This window comes from Prinia subflava, chromosome 1, assembly GCF_021018805.1.
Source record: "Prinia subflava isolate CZ2003 ecotype Zambia chromosome 1, Cam_Psub_1.2, whole genome shotgun sequence".
NCBI lineage: Eukaryota > Metazoa > Chordata > Aves > Passeriformes > Cisticolidae > Prinia > Prinia subflava.
The window spans coordinates 89,711,678-89,731,430 of record NC_086247.1 but is presented as its reverse complement, the minus strand read 5'-3'; the positions used below and the strand labels follow the sequence as shown (position 1 = coordinate 89,731,430).

The 19,753-nt window shown below is 41.9% G+C and overlaps 1 protein-coding gene across 1 annotated transcript; it reads left to right on the top strand.

The window, feature by feature from the left end:
- Positions 1-680: 680 nt before the first annotated feature.
- On the top strand, positions 681-14,318 carry STMND1 (stathmin domain containing 1). The gene is given in 10 exon segments (XM_063423637.1): positions 681-692; positions 5,367-5,468; positions 9,290-9,341; positions 9,344-9,373; positions 9,376-9,413; positions 9,827-9,913; positions 9,916-10,092; positions 10,095-10,127; positions 13,849-13,930; positions 14,215-14,318. Coding segments are annotated over 10 exon segments (717 nt in total).
- Positions 14,319-19,753: the final 5,435 nt, after the last annotated feature.

Below are 19,753 nucleotides of genomic sequence, written 5' to 3'. Positions count from 1 at the left end.
CTAAGTGCACAAATCCTGTTGAGATCTGAGAAAGTTCTTTGCCATAAATATTAATAAGGGCAGATTTCATGCCACTTGTTACATCCCATGTACTCTTATTTCTTCAAACTATCACTTGTCTTGTCTTTTATGTGCCAATAATCAATTTGTAAAGCATAAATCATAAAGTTTACCTAGTTTTTGATTATGCTACAGCCTATGATTTTGCATTTAATCAATTTTCTTACTTTGATAAGTGACATTATCTCCATTTTATCATCTTATCTGTGTTTGAAGGAACTAATAAAAGTCACCTCTTTGAAAAGGATTGAAATTTCACCTATTATTTACGTAAAACCAAGTTTTAGAACTGCACCATCACAGTTAAGCATTTAATCAGAAATGCAAACAAGAAGCTCAGCCTGTACATCCTGATCTGCCCTACATCAAGCATCAATCACATTTCAGAATTACCACATGCAACCTGCAAACATCTGCGAAAGAGAGAAAACAGAACAGCAGCAACAACAAAATACCCTCACACCAAAAGGTTACTTGGCTTGCATTCTGTGTGAATTCAGACTGAACACAAGAGTCAGATCCCTGTGGATCAGGGATGAAAAAAGAACAAGATGCCTTGGAAGACAGCTGTTCCTCAAGAGACAGCAGGTGCGCATTTGAGAGCGCCTTGCAGTGCCAGGATGCCCGCACAGGTAGGCACAGCCACACGCGTGCTCCGAGCTCGGCAGAGGCACTTGCTAGAGAGAACCTGGAAGCCCTACAGGAACCTTGAGGCAGTGCTTTGCAGTCAGGCAGGAAGCACTGGGGCAGGGAGGATCACCTCGGGCTCCCTGCCATGCAAGTGACTTTATCCAGCTTTCCAACCAGACCAGCTGAGAGCTTGGACTGGAGACAAGAGGAACGCCAAAGGCTGCCTGCAGCCAGCCGGCCAGAGTCAGCACTCAGGCTGGAGTCACACTGTCTCAGCAGTGGGATTCATCTGATTCTGAAAGTCCTTACTCCTTAAGAGAGACATCAGTCACGTAAACATCTCCGTTTCTCATATATACACAGAATATATGACAATTTTTATGACATTTTAAAGAAATGTTGCCACTACAAGTCAGCATAAGGTCAAAAAGTGACATTCATTTGTTACCAGGGTCTCAGGAAGTTAAAAAAAAAACAATCCTCATAATTATTAACAATTGCTAGAGCTTTTGCTCCCCTTCAAAAGGTTTGAATTCTTAGTTCATACAAAGAGTCTATTTCATGTAAATATTTGAGGGGAAAAACATTCTATTTCTTCTAACTGATGATGTCAGCACAAGTGACCCAAGACATGATCTTCAACTGATAGCACTGACTTAACATTTCTCTGCTGTCTTTTATAACAACCTCTTGAAAACACAAACTACAGCTGCCTTTTTTTTTTTTAATCTCCTACAGACATCTACTTCTAAGGATATGAACACACTCAAACAATAATCAAGAAATTGTACAATGATCTCAAAGGATGCTTAAAACATTTTCCCTAGTTACAGCCTATCCCTGTCTCCCCACGACATTTTTTCCCATTTAGAAACTTGCCTTACTGCCTGGAATTCCAGATTTAGAACTGATCTTTTTCCATGGCTAATGGTGTTGAAGTATACTAAACAAATTCAACAGACACTGAAATGTGTGTACTTTACATGACAGTATCTTGTTCATCCGACAGCTTGAGTTCCCACAGGAGGTTCTCTGACACCCTGAATGCCCGATACAGACTTGGTACTCCCAGACCAGCATCCCAGCTCCACGGATGAAACACTCCCTCTCATCTTCTGAGAGGAGTGTCTGGACAAGGACAATGATGTCTGTATGCCAGGGCATACGAAGAAAGCTTTCTGTGGAGTTATTTATTGTAGTAGCAGGCCCTGGCAACAGTCAGACTCCATGGTGATAACAAACAACCAGGCTCTCAAGGAAGAGAATTGGGCATTCCTACTCCCTGGACTAGCAGCAAGGAGCAGATGGTCACAATTTCACCACGGGCTGGTGGTGGCCACTTCCAGGCTGAAGTGGCACAGCTGCCTTCTCATGGGTACAGAACAACCAGGGAGTCAAAAGCCAGGTTGTGACCTCTTCCCCATGGGTTCTGTCTGAAATAGGTTAGGAGATGCCTGGTACACACCAGGAGGACACGGGCACACAGAAACATAGTTTTGCTGATGTGAGGGGTAGCTCTGGCTCTGTCAGGGAGCTCTTCAGGAGAAGGGTTATCATTCACTCAGCTTAGTACCATCCTTCTGCTACAGGGGAAGCAGATTCACCATTTGGCCACATGCATGATCTGATTTCACAGCACCTGAGAAGCTGATTTTCACAGTCTGTCCCACTTGCCTTATTAAAGATACCATTATAGACACTTATCTCCTACACCAGTGATGAATTACAACACTGCAGCAAGGTGAATTTTGCCTCAAAAAGTTATTTTGAGGCAGGGTGCTTGCATATATGCAAATATTATATACGCAAAATATATATGTGAAGCCACTTTGTGAAGCTTACACAGTTGAGTTGGCTTAAGCCCAAACATACAGAGAAGAGACAAATTACATCTAGGCTCTAATCCTGCATTGTTAGGAGGTTCAAAGCTATTGCATAGAAGGTGCACAGGTTAACACCTGTGCTAATTTAAAACTCAGTTGTCATTTTCTAACCAATGTTTTGCACACAGAAGGCACTTAAAATACTGAAACAATACTCCAATAGAGTCAAATGGATTATGGCCACATTTAAGCCTAAAGTTATGCTTTGTTTTGAAAATGGAAAATGAAAAATTAATTTGGAAATGGCCCAAGAGACCTTCACTCACCATCTACCTGTGACCAATAAGGTATCAGGAATGCCTCTGTCTTCCACTGTACTCTGAACATCCCAATTCTATAGGACTACTCTAAATAGCCCCTTACGTATTTAGAAGCCCAAGGAGCTTTTCTCATCTGTATCTTCATCTTGCTGTAGACTAGAAATGACAGCATTGATGGAACAGACACAGACCCTCACAGGTCGAGGCAGCTTGACCAACAGGGACTTCAAAGGATGGAGCCAAATCTGAAGATGAGATGAGTGAGGAAATCTTCCTCAAGGAACCTCCATGAAGATTTACTTCTTTTCAGATAAGCAGCAGTTCCCAAAGTACAGGTTAACAATAACTGAAGTTCTTATCAGCTCCACAAACACAGACCTAGGAGGAAATAATCTTGACAGTCTATTGCTACAGCCAACTTCCATACTGGGAATCGCTCATGCTGTGACACCACACAGAGCGAGCTCTTAGCGCTGGTTCAAAACCATGCCAGTAGAAGCACAGAGTAGCTGATGGTCATGTTCTCCAGCATGACTCAACCCTCGATACCAGAACAGGAAGCAGGGTCGATACTTTTCTCGGCAGAAGCCTGGGATGGACCAAGAGAACAAGCCCAGCCTTGTTCCCAGGGGCAGCCCTCCCTGACTGGGACTACAGTGCATCGGGAGGGGAGGCTGCCCTCAGGGGGGCTCTCAGCCTGGTGTTAAAATGAGCCAGTTTTTACTGCAGTCAGTACAATGCCCTGACAAGCAGCACATAGAGACAGTAAGTAAATACCCTGTTATTTCTTCATGTTTGCAACCAGAAGTTGCAAGGCCAGTTATAATATGGGAAAAAACACAACAACAACAACAGATAGAAACACCAGAAATCATCATGGCAACAAGTAAACGTGTGCAAAGAATTTTTTCTTTCAAATGCAAGTGAGCACTTAAACCCAAGCTTTTCTATAATCTCAGAATACCATTTCAGTAAGAGTTGCTAATGGAAAAGCAGCGCCATTTTTTGGTTTATTTGTACCCCCCAATTTCTAAGTTTAACTCTTGTATTTTTCAAGTGCTGTGAACATCTCATATTTCACAAACATGCTAAATGGAGTATCTGCAGTGATTGTTTACTCTTTATAATAAACAAGAGTTGTAATAAAGTATTTCAAATAGAATACAAACAGGGTAATTAGTGGTGTTTGCTAATCTTTAGAAATGACTTAACTCCCAATACTACAGAAGGACATGATGAAAGGATTTATTTTCATCTTGAACAAAATTATTTGCTGGCTCTGAAATGGTTTCATTTAATTTTAACCTCCTTTTCCTCCCACTTTCTAAAGGATAACTTCACAGGAAATTTCTAAACAGAAAGTTTTGAAATCAAGCTTCAATCTTCATTTTCAAGACCAAAAAAAGACATCCCATACCAAGATACTTCAACTACATTTTTCTCCTGAATGGATTAGTAAAACCAATAAAAATTCACATCACTTGTCAGCATTGCCCACTCATCCTGCTTTTATTTTTTGCCAGGATGTGTTTTGCTGTATACTGGCTCCTGACATTTGCATGTTCTGACTGACAGCTGAACCCCAGTGCTTTTCGGGTAACTGGTTTGGTTATTTTAGGAGCAGTACAGAGTCAGCTACGGGCTGGTAGATGTTCTGTATTTTTGTTTTACAACTAAAAAATAAGACAACGCTGTCATACTCACTCTGCTTATGAAGACTGGCAGATGTCAAATATCTGCAATTTTGATTTGGTCCAAGCATTTTTCATACAAGAGCTCTCACTCCTGCCAATAGAGATTGGGCAGATGGTAGAACTGTCAGCTGAGGGCTGCAAAACCCAATGGGTCTTGGCCTTAAAGTTGCTCATTGTTTATTCATGTCTAATATGTGGAAGCTAAACAGACACACAGAAGAGTTAGCAAACAACTTGGTTTTTAGTCCTAATGCTGTCTATAAATATCTAATTGTTGAAATGCTTATGATTGGACTCAAATGTAGCAATGCTGTTACAATAAAAATCACATACCACAAAAACACATGAAAGTTTGGGTTTATTTAACAGACAAATGTAGAGATCTTTACAACAGGGCTCATTAGTAGGTTTGTACTACACCATCCTACCCTGGCTTTCTCCAACCAGATCACAGAACCCTTAAGGCTTCAAACTATCAGGAGCTCCTATGGACCCTCTTTTGGGAAACACGCTCAAAAATTGGCTTCCCATGTCTTCAGCACAAGCTTCTATGCTTTCTTGAATGAGCTCCTCTGGGTGTAACTGGACTAGGCACCTGCACCATTCTTCAAGCCACTAAAATGTTTACTGCAAACTTAAAGCAGACAAGAGAGGCTCCAGCTGGCCTCCTCCATTGGACAGTCTCAGTATGCAACCTCTCAAACAAAAACTCTGGCACTGGAGATACATCATGAAGCTCTGCTTGAATGCCAAGTGCTGTACAAGTATTGAGTTTTAATGTTTATGTCTTTTGAAGACATACCTCTCACAAATGAGCTCCAGTAAATCATCACCCTTAGAGGAAACAGGCAAAAATCATCATTCTTGAGGAGCTGAGGATGCAGGGAATAATCAAGAGTCAAAGTACCACTGCCAGAACTGTAGAAGCATATGAGAACAAAGTAAGTGTCACATGAAACAGGACTCCTGCTACAGCTCTGACTCTGCTGTGAGCACCCTGAGATACAGCTTCTGCACACAAAAAGCATCCACACATTCATCCTCTAAGACTTTCAGAAGCAAGTTGTTCAACAGAGAGCTGCATTGTAGGAGTGTTAATACAACATAAGTTGGCAATGGTTTCCAGCTGTTTACAGTTTCTGAGCTGTTTCAAATGTGGACAAAGGAAATAACAGTACTAATAACTTGCTCTTTGAAAAACTCACTGGAAATACATGCCAGTAAGGGATACCAACTTGTTTCTCAAGCCCATGAAACTGGAAGAAATGCTGCTATCAAGAAAATTACACTTAAATTAAGACATCCGAAATCTCAAATAGCAACACTGAGAAATCTACAATTCATATTTGATCTCAACCTAAGAAACTATTACAAAATTGATTTTAAAAAAAATTATAGAACTGATATTTGACTAAGAAGCTAGTATCCATTGTCTTTGCATACTGAATGATAACCTGTTTATTTTATGGTTTATTTTGGCTTCTGAACTCAATTTTTTTATTTTGTTGTCAAGCATTGTATTAAGGATCAGATGCCTCTTCTTAGATAGGCTTTTGACTGCAGATGTCAGGAAGGAGAAGGTCTGCAGGACATCTGTAAGTTTAACACCTTTATGGGTATGCATTGTTCAAAGCATGGTCCCACCACTGCTTGAACACAGGAACAATTCAAGCTTAAACACAGGATGCTTCTGAGCAACTTTATCATTTGAGGAAAGCCATTCACACATCTCTAACCTCAGCCACTTACATTATTGAAAAATCAAAAAAACTTTCATATTCTGTGATTTTTGCAATAAGAAGGACTAAACAAACAAGGGTTGCTTTACAGTCTGGCCACTGGTGCTGCCTTGCACATTTCCTATTACCAGCACTTTGGAAAATGGGGATAGAGGGTCTCCAAGTACAGCTTCTCTATAGCCTTTACTTCCTTCCTTCCTTCAGACTTCTGAGTATCCAAGAGGATTGGCCCCTCTGTGGCTAAATTTAGGTAGCATACTGCAGGCAGGTTTTTGTATTTTTCCCCTTCACAACAGAGGCAAGTGTCTGCTCTTTCTTTTCAATTGTATTAAAAAGCTGCCTGGTATTAAATTACATAGATTCTTTTATTGACAGAAACTCAGTCTTTGCTATTTCTCCTTAGAGAATTCATATTCTCCCAATAGGAAGATGGCACTTTTTTCAGTGTTAAAATAAGTACAGCTTTTAAAAAGAACTTAATATTTTTTGCTAACAAAGCCAACTTTTCCAAGCGATGTTTTATATTTGAGCTGGGCCCACTGCTGGGTAGCATACAAGTAAAAACATAAATCTGGCACTAGCTGTTAACTATTAGCTCTCCTTTAGCAGCAATAGAAAACTCAGCCTGTGCTACCTTCCTTGATAATAACTTATTCCATTAAAGCTCAAATCTAGCAGATTTCCTATGAATAGACATATTAAATGCAGCAGAGGCAGTAGAAAAGGTGTAGTACCTAGACATATTGCAAATTACAACATACAGCTCTGGATTTTACTAATTAACACACATAATAAATTCACATCTGAAGCTTTGGAACTGACAAGGGATAAGCATGAATTTATGCCAAGTTTCAGTCCTAGCACAATCTTCAGTGAAGAAATGAACCCATGGCCCTCACAACAATATAAAAGATGAATACAACCAGGTTTGAGATTTCTTTTTTACAATAACACTGGGGAGAGAACCTTGCTAGAGCTTTCCCTTCCTGTGCATAGTTCTGCTTCACATAAGTACCTGCATCCTTTACGCCTTGGCAGTGTTACCCATCTCCTCCAGATTTCCTGCCACAGCCAACACTGTCAAACAGCTACATTAGAATCTTTGGTCTTCTGACCACCCCTTGCTTTATCCTGAACAAAGGAGCTCAAAGCAGTACAGGTTAGGATGTCTTGTTACATGTTTTTCTAAGCTTTACTGTTCTGAAGAAGCAGTACTTTTGAGAGCAACATTTTATGGATCTAGCATAACAAAGCCAAGGGATAAATCAACCTCTACAATTTTCACAGTGGTTCTTATTAAAAATGCTAGCAGAGACAGAGCTTTCACCTAAGACACAGGTATCCAGGCTTCTTTCCATTATTACATTTTAGCACCTGCTGGAAGTTGGGAAGTTTTACCCTTTATTGCTTCAAAGAGATCCCATGATAATCTTGGAAGAGACCCATAAAAATCATTGAGTCAAACTTCCTGCTTTTTGCAGGACTACCAAAAACTGGACCACATGACTCGAACCCTAACTGGCCTACTGCCATGACCACTTCCATTGGGCTGTCCCAATGCCTGACCACCCCCTCAACAAGGAACCCTCTTCTAATACCTAAAGTACTACAGCTGATGTCAAACGTTAGAATGTTTAATTCTCACCTCTGAGGAGTTACATTAAACTCTGAATAGACACCCCTTCTCCCAGGAAGTGGCAGGAATTGAATTACAGGCAGAACGGGATGCTTTAGTGCACTAGCAGCTGCAGGATGTCATCTATCAGGTACCTTTTTTTCCAAGTCTACTTTTAAAAGCACTCCTACATGTGCAAGCTTCTGGAGGGTAAGCAAAAGCACCAAAATCTGTCATTTCAAATGAAATGGTCTGTGGCAATTTTATCTCCTTATCATGAGTTACCATTTACATGGAACGTGCTCAGGTTATTTTAGTATTTCTGTTGCTGTTAGCTTTCAGTGTGGGTTCATTGAAGCTGCAGGCACTCTTGAGCTCCAAAACTGTTTAGCTGAAAGACAAGTTCTTTTCTTAGCTTGTATAGACACAGAACACTCTGGAAAGCAACCTGCTTGCTGAATCCTCTGCTTTGTTTGCACATATTGGGAAGAATTTTCCAACCATCTCTTTCTCTGCAGTCTAAAGTTTGTCTTGGGTAAGGAATAACATGGTCAGTATGCAATATCTTTGTACTCTGGGCTTTCACTGGAATGGTCTTTCTCATTAAATAGAGGAATTTCTCTTTTTTTCTTTTTAAAAAAACCCTTTTGATTCATTTTTATGATGATTGAACATTGCTTTGTTCAGACTTTTTGTGTCATCTGCATTCAGAATGTCTCCTTTGTATATCAGTTTTCTTCCTACTGATTCATGCTCCACCTTCATCTCACTTCATGAGTCATCTTCTATACTATTTGCAGCACTTAACACTTCTGGCAGTGAGGCCTGACTTCTGGAGTTATTTATGGCAATAAAAGGCTGAGGATCAGATAACTCAGGAAAATTGTAACAGGATAGTGATTATCTCAACCTTAGGTCCTCGGTGTGGGTTTAACACTGCTAAACCTCACATAGAAAATGGCAGAATTCAGCCTCCTGGCTGATCACATCATCACCACATCTTTCAGGCCTAAGTGCTGCCCTCAGCAGCAGGGCTGTAGGATTGGGCTGCTCATTTGTATGCAGCAGAGACCAGTATTATGATTACTTAAATCTCTTCAGCAGTCATCAAGTAACTTCTCTAAATCCTCAGGACCTCATTACCAAATCCCCACGTCTGCTGGGTGTCCAGCAACATTGCAAGCTCCCCAGACACATCACTCACCAGCAAAGGGGAATTCTCACTGCAGACAACACTCCCTCATGAGTGACCACTGAGGTTATTAGCACATCATTATTTCTAGGCTCTCACTGGTACTGGAGTCCATCACCTCCATGCACGAAAAAAAAAACAAACCAGAAGGCAAGCAGGGAAGTGTCATCCCAACAACAAAATATACCCTGCTGAAAGGTATTAATGTATCTACAGAGAGATGCCCTGGGAAAGACGGTGAAGAAACCCCCAGCTAGGCTGGAAAAAATCAGCTTGGAAATGAGGAAGTGGGTGATTTTACAGGCAGGACATGAAGCCTTCTGCTGAAGTAAAGAAACAGGTCATCTCATTGTGCTGTGTATTTTTCCAGTGTTTGCTTTTTCACCTGAAACCCTCTACTTTTTTATAAATCAAACTAATGCAGACAGTTTATGTACAACCTACTACTAAAACCTGATTAACTGCAGTACAGTGGGACTTATCTCACAGACGTTGCAAGTCCAGGTTTTTTAGCTGAAAGCCTGGAAAGATTACTCTAAAAATATTCACTTCTGGAGCAGTCTTTTTTGTTCCTGTGGCAAAAGATTCACAGTCCATGGACACCAGAACAAATTGACTAAAAACAGTGATAACTGGAGTAATTTTCTGATCACATTTGAGTACAAAGACAGAAAGAACTGCTGCATGTATTTGACAAATACATACTTCCATCCCTCATTACAGAGCATTGCAGATTTTGTTGTTTTGTTCTAGGTTAGGGAAGAGGAACTGAACAAAACACCACAACACATCACATCATTCCCCTCCCCCGAAAAAAGGGGGTTTTTGGTGAGTTTTGTGCTCACCAAACCACAAGGAAACAGACTGAAAAGGACTACCCAAGTTTTGAAAGTCAAGGAGATCCAGACACCCTCAGCCCTCATCTTTAGATGCTGATCCAGGGCTGCTGCTGAAGAAACAGAATAACTGCAGTAGACACCAAAAACAAATACACTGAGGAGAACACGGTCACTGAGTCTTGATAACTTACAGCTGCATCAATGAATCAATCTGGGTCTGTCTTGCAAATAAGAAGAGCTCCCCTGTTCCCTGCAAATGTCTTTTTTGAGGGCATAAGTAAATGATTTATCACAAGGCACAGCTGAGCCTTGCTGCTATCTATCTCACCTGGGAAAAGGTATCTGATCTGTGTGTAACAACACACTAATTAGAAGAAAGAAGTGAGAAGAACCAGGAAGAGGGAGATTAGTAATGAGCCAGTCACTAAATTCAAGCACACACACATTATAATGATTCTGTCAAATTTAACTTACTATTATTATATTATTAAATTTATCTAACTTTTTTAATGGCTCCATGAAAAGATTCCCTTTCCCTAGGGATCAGGAGGTTGGAAACACATTGTGTACACACAGGAAGACACAAAAGCAGGAGCACACACGGAAAAAGCTGTGACCAGCAGGGACTTGGGGCAGTAGAAAAAATGGGACCCTAAGAATTTTAACTTACTGTGCAGAGAGGTGAGACCTTCAGACAATAAGGTGACAACAGGACCCAAGAACAGCTATTTGACAAGCATAGAGTATATGAGGGAAAGACAGAACAAGTACCAAAACTATAATGCAGAAAACAACAAATGGGCTGAGATATACAGAGCACAGGTGAGTTGGAAGGAGATGACTGTTCCAGAGTTGTGTGTCTGGTCAGTCTCTTGACTTGGAATCCTGTATGTCCTGCCTCAAATGGGTGTAAAACACTTACTATAGCCAGCTCTTCCACATAACAATTGAAGCAACTGTGCCATTTGCAGTGTCCCTGCTATCAGCCCTGCCACCGCCTCCTGCTCCATGCCCACTTCCATTTGGGCCACTGACTCTGCCCACCTCCCTTCCTCACTAACCCCACAACATGCTCACCTCTGCTCCTAGCCTGGCTTTTTACTTTCTTACCTTCAGCTACAGGTGACACATTCTTCCTTTCCGCTTTCCCAGCCAAGGAAATCCAGCTGCAGCACAGGACCACTCTTCTCTCAAATCACAGGCCAAGCACTGCAGAACAGATTAAAAGATAGCCCCTATTTTTACAGCTTTGTGCAGTTCTCCTAGCACTCTCAGGAATAAAAAAAGCTTTCCTGCTTTCTCCTCTCTTGACAGACTTGTACTAAATCACTAAGGGGAGGAGCAAGAGATCATCTCGTTTTCTAAGCAGCTGGGATCCCACCTGAGATGCCGAGAAAGGCAGCCCATCAGAGCCTATTCTTTCAGCCCACTTCCAGGCCTGGTCCAGTTGGCATGTTTTGTAAAAAAAAAATTATATTAGCCATAGAGAAGAAAACCTGAAAATCACCCTGTGTTGCCTGGAAAGAACAATGGAGAAACAGGAAAATGAGAAAAAAACCCTTAGAAATAGAGAAACTTTACTCAGCAGGTTCAAAATTTTCCAACAACCTGACAAACAGGAAAAGTAAAAGACATGAGGGTACATTCTCACTACACAGTTAACCCAAGCTGTTCCTTGAATTTTGTTTCTTAGGTACATTTAGCTAAGGCTAGCTGGCCAGGTGTAGAATAAAAACTGTTGTATGCACATACACACATCCATACAGACTATTCCACCAAGTCAGAGTAATTTGCCTGTGCTGGCAGTGAAGTTACTCAAGCGCTGAGAGTCTTCCAGTGCCTTGTCACGGTTTCAGAAGGGCAAATGATCATCTGTTTGCAGCCAATGCCATTTCTTCCATTATTTCCTGGTAAACAATTTTAGCTCCCTGCAGCAAAAAGCCTGATAAACCCTGATGATACAGAGAGAAAAGTACAGCATCAGGAAAGGTGCCTTTTTGTAACAGGACCCCTCATGTGGTTCTGCCTGCCCCCTCTGTGTGTTACACGTGATTGTTAATCTCTCAAATCAACTATGAAGCAAAGATGCCCTGGAAAAGGCAACAAGAAGTGTAGGACTAATAGCAGGCTACCTCAGATAAACCTCCTAGAATCAAAGATTTGAGATGGAGCTGGGGCACGGTGTAGTTCACCGTGCTGGGCTGAGAGGTGATGCTGTCTAGCTTGTGGGCTTTATTTGTGGAGGGCACAAATCTGTTTCAGAAGTGAAACACTCAGTTCTTCTTCCTGTGCATGTCCAAGAACTCAAGCCCAGAGCAGGTGACTTTTCCTTGTCCATCTGTTGGGGCAGGGTGTGTGTTAAAGATGGGTAGCCTGGCACACGCTTTGTGAAGGGGTTGTTGTGTTGTCTGCCTGACCCCATTAGACCAGGGTGAGTAACATTCTGAATCTTTCAAGAATGCTTTTTGGAAGAGGCTGAATACTGTGTAGAAGCTGTGCAAGGCAACTTCAGAAGAAAAAACACAAGGATTTCTCCTTTTACAATCTTCACAACAACTTTAATTATTAGTTTCATTAGGAGGATCTGCTGAAACTCACAATTTCATGCTTTTTGACACAATAAGCTTCTGAGCCTCTTCCTGCAGTAGAAGATAGAAATTCTTGGCTGGGCACACAGTTTAAATGTTTTCTGGATTCGGAAATCATTTTAAAATAAAGACCAAATGTCTCTGTTGAGTAAACTAATTTCTCTGTTATTAATAAGAGAAGCAGTTAAAGCCTGCCTTATTGAATTGTGTACTTAACTGAATACTGATACAACTCCCACTGAAAACCATCCCTGCCCTTCCATTACTTTCAGTGGATGTTGGACTTGTCTCTTGATGCTTAAGAGAACAGCTAAGCGGGGAGAACTAAGTTACATTTCTGAGCAAAGAAACAGCTTGCTGTTTTGACTTAGTTCAAAGGAACAGTACATTGTGAATATTCCTGTGTATAAAATTACACTGAGATGTAGCTGACAACTGCAGGGCTCCTCACCATGGCTAAGTACACAAAAAAAAAAAAAAAAAAAAAAAAAAAAAAAAAAAAAAAAGCAGCACGACAGCAAATAGGTGCCAGGTGTCTGCTTTTAAAATGCCTTCAAGTATTAGATTTTCTCCTGTTTGGCTGCTGGGTCTCTTACCAAAACCCTCCAGGCACAGTTTAACAGCTCCCATGACTACGCTCCACAGACTTGTGTCACAGTCACATTTGAACTACTTCCTGTCCCTTGACAGGTTGAAAAGGCACCAGATAAGCAATAAAAGCCCACAACACCATAGCAACTGTGAAGGAGAGCACTGGGTCTCCCTGTCAGTGGTGATCTCTCACTGCTAGCCATGCACAGACACACACAAGTCTAGGCAAGGGGGGCTTGAGCAAAGATGACTTTTCTCCCATGCCAGGGCTGAGATAGGAGGGGAGGCAGAAGCATCTCAGGAGGTCAGCCCAGCCAGGGTCTGCCCTCCTCAGACATTACCATCATGGACCTGTTCCCATAGGAGTAATTTGCCTGAATGTAATCCCTTGATCTTTACCAGAGGGCAGCCAACTTTCTGAGACTGAACTCGAACTGGCTGAGCACCCAGGTGAACAGACTCGGGGCTACAGATGTGTGAGAGCATCAGCATCGCTGGTGCTCAGCTCAGGCGCAGGCCAGAGGGTTCCTACCCCTGCTCTGGGGACAGCCCCGCAGCCCTGCCCCAAACCACGCACGGCCTGTGAGAGGCAGCGAGCGCTTACCTCGGGTAATGTGTGGGGGAAGGCCTTTTGGAGCCTCCTGCTTGCAGGATGAAGAAGTGGTCGGTGCACGTCGCTGTAACACGTACTCAAGCTCCTCTGAGCACACGGGGTTGAGTGGTGCAGCTGGCCCTGGGACTCTGCCTGGAATTCCAGCACGAAGCGCCCCCGGCAGGGGTCACCCTGTCCCGCGGAACTCTCCCGGCGCCGCTGCCCGGGCCAGCGCTGCCGCTGCGAGGTCAGGTGTTTATTCCTGCCTTTTTTTTTTTTTTTTTTTTAATCCCCTGAGTTTCTAAGCAGGAAAGGAGAATATGCCGTGCATGCTGTATTTATGCCGCCGTCCCTTTTAAGTCAGTTTCCTAAGATACCCAGCTAAAAGAAAGATGTGAATAACTATTCGTTCACGCTGTCGTCAGGAAGAAAAACGGGAGAAAAAAATAGAGTTCCAAGAATACAGAAAGACAAGTACAAGGGAAGTAAAATTATGTATGTACGATCAGTTTGCTTTTTCTCTTACTCTAGAGGCAACTCTGCCACAGGAAACTATGCCAGCCATCCTCCTCAGAGATTTTTCCTACAAGAGTTACCTCTATCGAAGGGAAATGTTCTGTGTGATGCTGAAATGACGAGTTCCAAGGAGGGAAATAAATACTCAGAATAATCAGAGGATCAGAGACCATTTTTGCTTTTATGGGGGTTTACATTTGTCTGAAGGAAAGGCAGTAGCCAAGATCCTGTGGGGGTGGGAGCTCGGGGTTCCTTTGCCTGAGGCTGACCCTGGTGTTTGTGCATAGAGCTCATTCCTGGGCAGGTGCGAGTGCTGCTGGAGGTCCCTGTGGGGCACGATGAAAGTTCTTCCCTTCATGAATCCTTCTCTTCCCTTCCTCATTTTGTTCCTCTGTTCCTCTGATACTGTTCCTTATGACCCAGTTTGCCTTCTCTCCAGCATGCAGAGGAGTCACTAGGCTTTGTCCTGTCCTTGCTGCACTGCAGTTCTTTATACACTGAACAAGAATGTTCCATTTGAAATATCAGTCCTTGCTGCTGGACCACCAAAATCCTCCAGTTTCAAAACAATGTCTGAACAGCTGGGACAATCGTTTTTCTCACAAAAAGCAAGACACAGTTGATCACTATGACCTACATCTTCGGGGAGACACAAAATACACACCTAGACAAAATCCTCAAATAAGCTCCTAATATTCGACAGATGGGGCAGGAACTGAGATGGCAGGAACTGAGATGTCTCCAAATTTGAGGCATTTGAACTCAGCATCCAAATGGTTTTATGTTGCATAAGTCTCTGTTTTATAAACAGCCTGTAGTGCTGAGACAGCGTGCAGCAGCAGCTCTCGGGAGCTCTCTCTTGTGAAGCCACACTGTTTCCTAAATTGCTCTGTTCTCACTTTTCATATTATCTAGAATGATGAAACTAAATTTGTTCCTTAGGGCTTTGCATTAGCTGCCTATCTCCATCACTGCACTTCAGACCAAGACAAAATACGGAACACACAATTGTGCTGCACAATGCAATGCTTTGGCACAAGTTCAAGAAGCTTAATGCCAGAAGGGGTCAGTAAATAATGTAATTCCTTCCTATATATACAGAATATAATACTTTATATTTAATTTAATAATACTTTACATTATTTAAGTAATAATACTTTACATTTAATTACAGACTGTAGTACTAAGGGTATAGAAGGATTGTAAATGAAAAGAAAATGAACTGGGAGCCTTCAACCTCCCTTTTTTTTCAATGCTACCTTTATATTTCAAAACAACTCGTCCTCTTTTCAACTTCTGTCAGAAGTGCTGGTTTCCTTTGAGGAGCCAAAAGTTCTGATCTGAGGCAGCATATCAAGAGGAACCATGTTTTCCCAGTGCAGAGTCAGCAAGCACTGAAAAGAGACTTCAGTGACTGTAGAAGCAACTACTGAAAGTATCCCAATTGGTGTAAGACTCCTGCATCTTAATGTGCAGGGGAAGGTTTGGGAGCAGCAGGCATAGGGAAAGGGCAGGATTAATGAAGAGAGAGGGCTGGATACCAGGGTGCTTTAAGAGAGAAAAGTCCCTTCCAGAACAGCAATAACAAAACTATTTCCCTCCTCCTTTTGAAAAACAAAACAAAACAAAACAAAACACAAAGTTTTGATAAAACAGAGGCATCTTTACTTTACAAAGTAAAGCCAGTATCAGTCATACACAGCAGGAACTCAATTTAGCACAGTGAATTCCCTCTCTTTTCCTGTTGACTTGGAGATTAGTAAGGCAAAGGATAAAGAGATCCTGTCAGGGATATTAAGGGAGCTTCCCTGCAAAGATACCATACGTAAGCTCTGGTCACAGCCTCTCCTTACCATGAAGCAGCCAGCTCTGGAGATGTGTTTCCAGCTGATTGACACTATCTTGGACAGGATGAGGACAGAGACAAGCTCAAATGTCCTACCCAAGTGTGTGACCCCTGTGTGCCCTCACTCACAGCTACCCCATTAACTCTTCTGCCTGGGATTTAATTCTGTGGAGTGATTTGTTTTGAAATGGAGACCTGACTGATAGATACACAGCAGAATAAACTTGCCCACTGTCATCACTTTTCCACTCCCCTTTTCTCTTGTTCCTTCTGTGTTTTGTGTTTAATAGGCCATCTTTTATTTTTAATATTTGAACATCTCTGGCAGGCGCTAGATCTGTTCTTCTTCTCTGGCAGTTTTAGCGTAAGAATTGTTTTGCTTTGGAGGAAAGTGGGGAAAGAAAATGAATAAGGTAAACATAAACAAATTCAGAAAAATATTTGCAAAGACAGCACTGGGAAAGTTCTCTCTCCTCCACATGAGAGCATTTAGTTTGCTGTGGCAATACATAGTGACTGGCTACTACAGTATACTACTACAGTGTGCTGATATGACTGCTTCCATTATTTTAATTCTGTTTATATTCTGGAAGATACTAAAGCCAGCTAGTGATATGGAAGGTAAATGGTTATTGGTGATGGCATCTCTGGGAGCTGCTTAGACTAGAGTCTGAAGTCTACTTTTTTACTTAAAAGAGTAAGATCCTGCTGCAGAAAGTCCTGCTGGCACTAAAATCTTCCCTCTGAAATGGTACTCACTTCATTGTGAGAGCCATTACCTTCCCTGTTACACGCCCTGGATGCCTAGAGCTAAAACCATGAGCTATCAGAGTTGGAATTACTGAGCCAAAGCTCTCAGCCTGGGACTACAAGGAATTACATGTTTCACTGTGACTTCCTCTGCAGTGGAAAATTGAACATGCCTGGAGTCAAGCGGCATGGAATGCCAACATATATCCTGTTAAATGAATCTTGATCCGGAGGATCCTCTGAATTGTGGCTGGGAGCTGTTGGGACAGTGTTAGCTGGCCACTGCAACAACTGCCAGAGGCTATTCTGGCAAGTGAACTCCTGACAAGTTTGTTTATCCTCAGAAATCTTCCTTGACACTCTCAATTACTAGAGCGGGCACAACCCATCTGAAACAATGTTTTCCTCACATTTCGGAGCAGTGTAGCATTCCTTCCTCTATCCTCAATATCATGTGCCTTTGACTATACTACCAAAATACTTATAATTATCCCATGATTTACAACTTACCCAGTAGAAACAAGCTACTATAGTTAATAAACAGTCACGTTAAATATAAAACTCATTAACCTGTACCCAGTCTGCTTGTCACAAATACTGTGTTTTTATCACCAGCTCTAGCAATTGACAAGTCTCATGCTTTACCATACTCCTTTTCCTATAAGAGTTCCTTGAAGATCACTGCTTTGCAATGGCAGTTCAAACATTCTTTGTGAGCACTTGCTTGCTGACAGGCAAAAAGTGAAAGAAAAAATAGAGAGGCTGCTAAAGAGAAAACTTTCTGATGGATAGCCCTCATGAGCTAGGAAGTCAGTGGACTACAAGTGTTCAAGCAACTAAGCTGCTCCTAGGCATATCCATATCAGCCTTCAAAAGTAAAAGCTATTTCACAATCCTATAGGATACTGAAAACAAGCACTAGATGGAGCAGTGGGTAAACTTCTGGACTCACTCCCTGCTTATATGCAATCCATGAAGTTACCAGATAGCCCTCCTGGAATGTGAGCTGACAAGCTGATGCCAGGTCAGTACTTTGTGAAGACACAAGTGTGCCATGGGCAGGGCTGAAACATTCGGCCGTGTTACACGACTCTTTGGATTCAGTGCAGTTAACACTGATGTATAACTGGTGGCCACATTCCTGGATATATTCTTAGAAGTTTGTACATTTTTCTTTGTCCAGCAGTTTTGACTGAAATAAATCCTTTGAAGATTTTCGCTAAGGATCTGTAAGCCCACAGTATCCCACTTATCATTTGACTGCTGAGGATGTCAGTCAACAAAATCAAAAGCAGACCTTTCTTTTTAGTTATGGATAGTGCATTCTGCCTTGTCTGATACAAAAATATCACAATATTTTCATAGCTGAGAGTCCACAGACTGTGGTCTTCCTTGGTGTTTGAAGATTCCCAGTATAGGATGTGCCTAATATCAGAAAACTCAAAAGGTATATGAACGGGGAGAAGTTTTCACAAGGCACCTGGTCTGAGTTTAGGCATTTTCCCAGTTGGAGAAAAAGTTATCTTGTTGGAGAGGAAAAAGCATATTAGGAAACGGACTCATGATTCTTGGGGTAACTTGGAGGGAAAGGGGAATGAAATGAATAGCTTTTAACATTCGGGAATGCCAGTGTGGACTTCAGCTTTCTTTAAAGTACAAAAAATAGAAAAGGGGAGGGAATATTTCCACCTCTTCCCTTGACAAAAACAATCTTTGTAATGTCAACCAACAGCTAGTGCTGAGCTTATCACTGCCTCCACTCTGCCCTGCTCTCCCATCTCAGTAACCTGTTCTGGCTTCTGAAACTCACACCATTTGGAACTGATTGAATAATGGACTTTTCACTTCAGGCTCTGCATCAAATAGGAGGAAAAAAATCCAGTGGCTTGTATATGGAGTTACTAAATCTAGCTTCAAGACCATACATTTGAAAATTCATTGCAAAAATGAAAGCAGGTCACTTCTAAAATGAAAAACGAAAGAGGATTGTTTTGAAAATAACAATTGTTTTAAGGCCTTACCCTTCCTTGGTTTTTTTCCCTCTGGACTGTTTATCAAACCCTGACCTAGTTTGCCAGTTTCATGGCAAGTGACTTCAGTTTTCCAGAAACTGCAGATGCCCCTCACCAGATTACTAAGAAAATAACAGTAGAGTATATAAGGTTTGCGTGAGAGCTATTTGAAGAATTATCCATGTCAGCAGTTAGTCATAAACCTTTATACGAACATTTATATCACCCAAAAGCTGATGACAACCCAAAATTCTTCTCCTATTTTTTCTCCCACTCTTCCCTTTTCTAACGTGCTTCCTAAATGAATTCAATGATTTGCCCAGAATTCATCCATCTGACTTTATGCCTAGGATATGCTCCAAGGAGGCGGGAACAGCTTACAGCTTGGTTAGAAGGACTCAAAAATAAGTTTCATTTACTCGTGTAAACCTGGCATTTAGCTGAATTCAAGCACTGAAGCGGTAATAGTTGTTGTTTAGCTGCAAAACCAATTTATTTTACATTTTAAGACCCAGTGTAGCATTATGCTGCACCTCTCAGTAGCCCCAGTAGCACCTCTCAAGAGAGGCCTCAGTGACTTTGGCAGCAAGGGAGAGCCATGCCCAGCCCACACAAACAGTAATTATTGCTTTGTTCACCCTGTTCCCCTTCAGGAACAAGAATTGATGCCCAGACAGCAAAGAGTGGTAGAACAGCTCATTGTCATCTCCTCCAGCACAGGTACCACAGGCAGTCACCGAGGAGGATGGATGGCCAGAGATTGCCTCCTTTATCTGTGCCTGAAGCTGGTCCTCATTCAAGGTATGATGGCAGAACAGGCCAACATGTGACAGCACCCTTATTTTCACATTGTATGCAAGATGCATACACAGCATCAAAGCCTGGCCCTGGGAAAGGTTGAAAATAAGCAAAGGAATGCTAAATCACACCTTAAAATCCTGCTCTG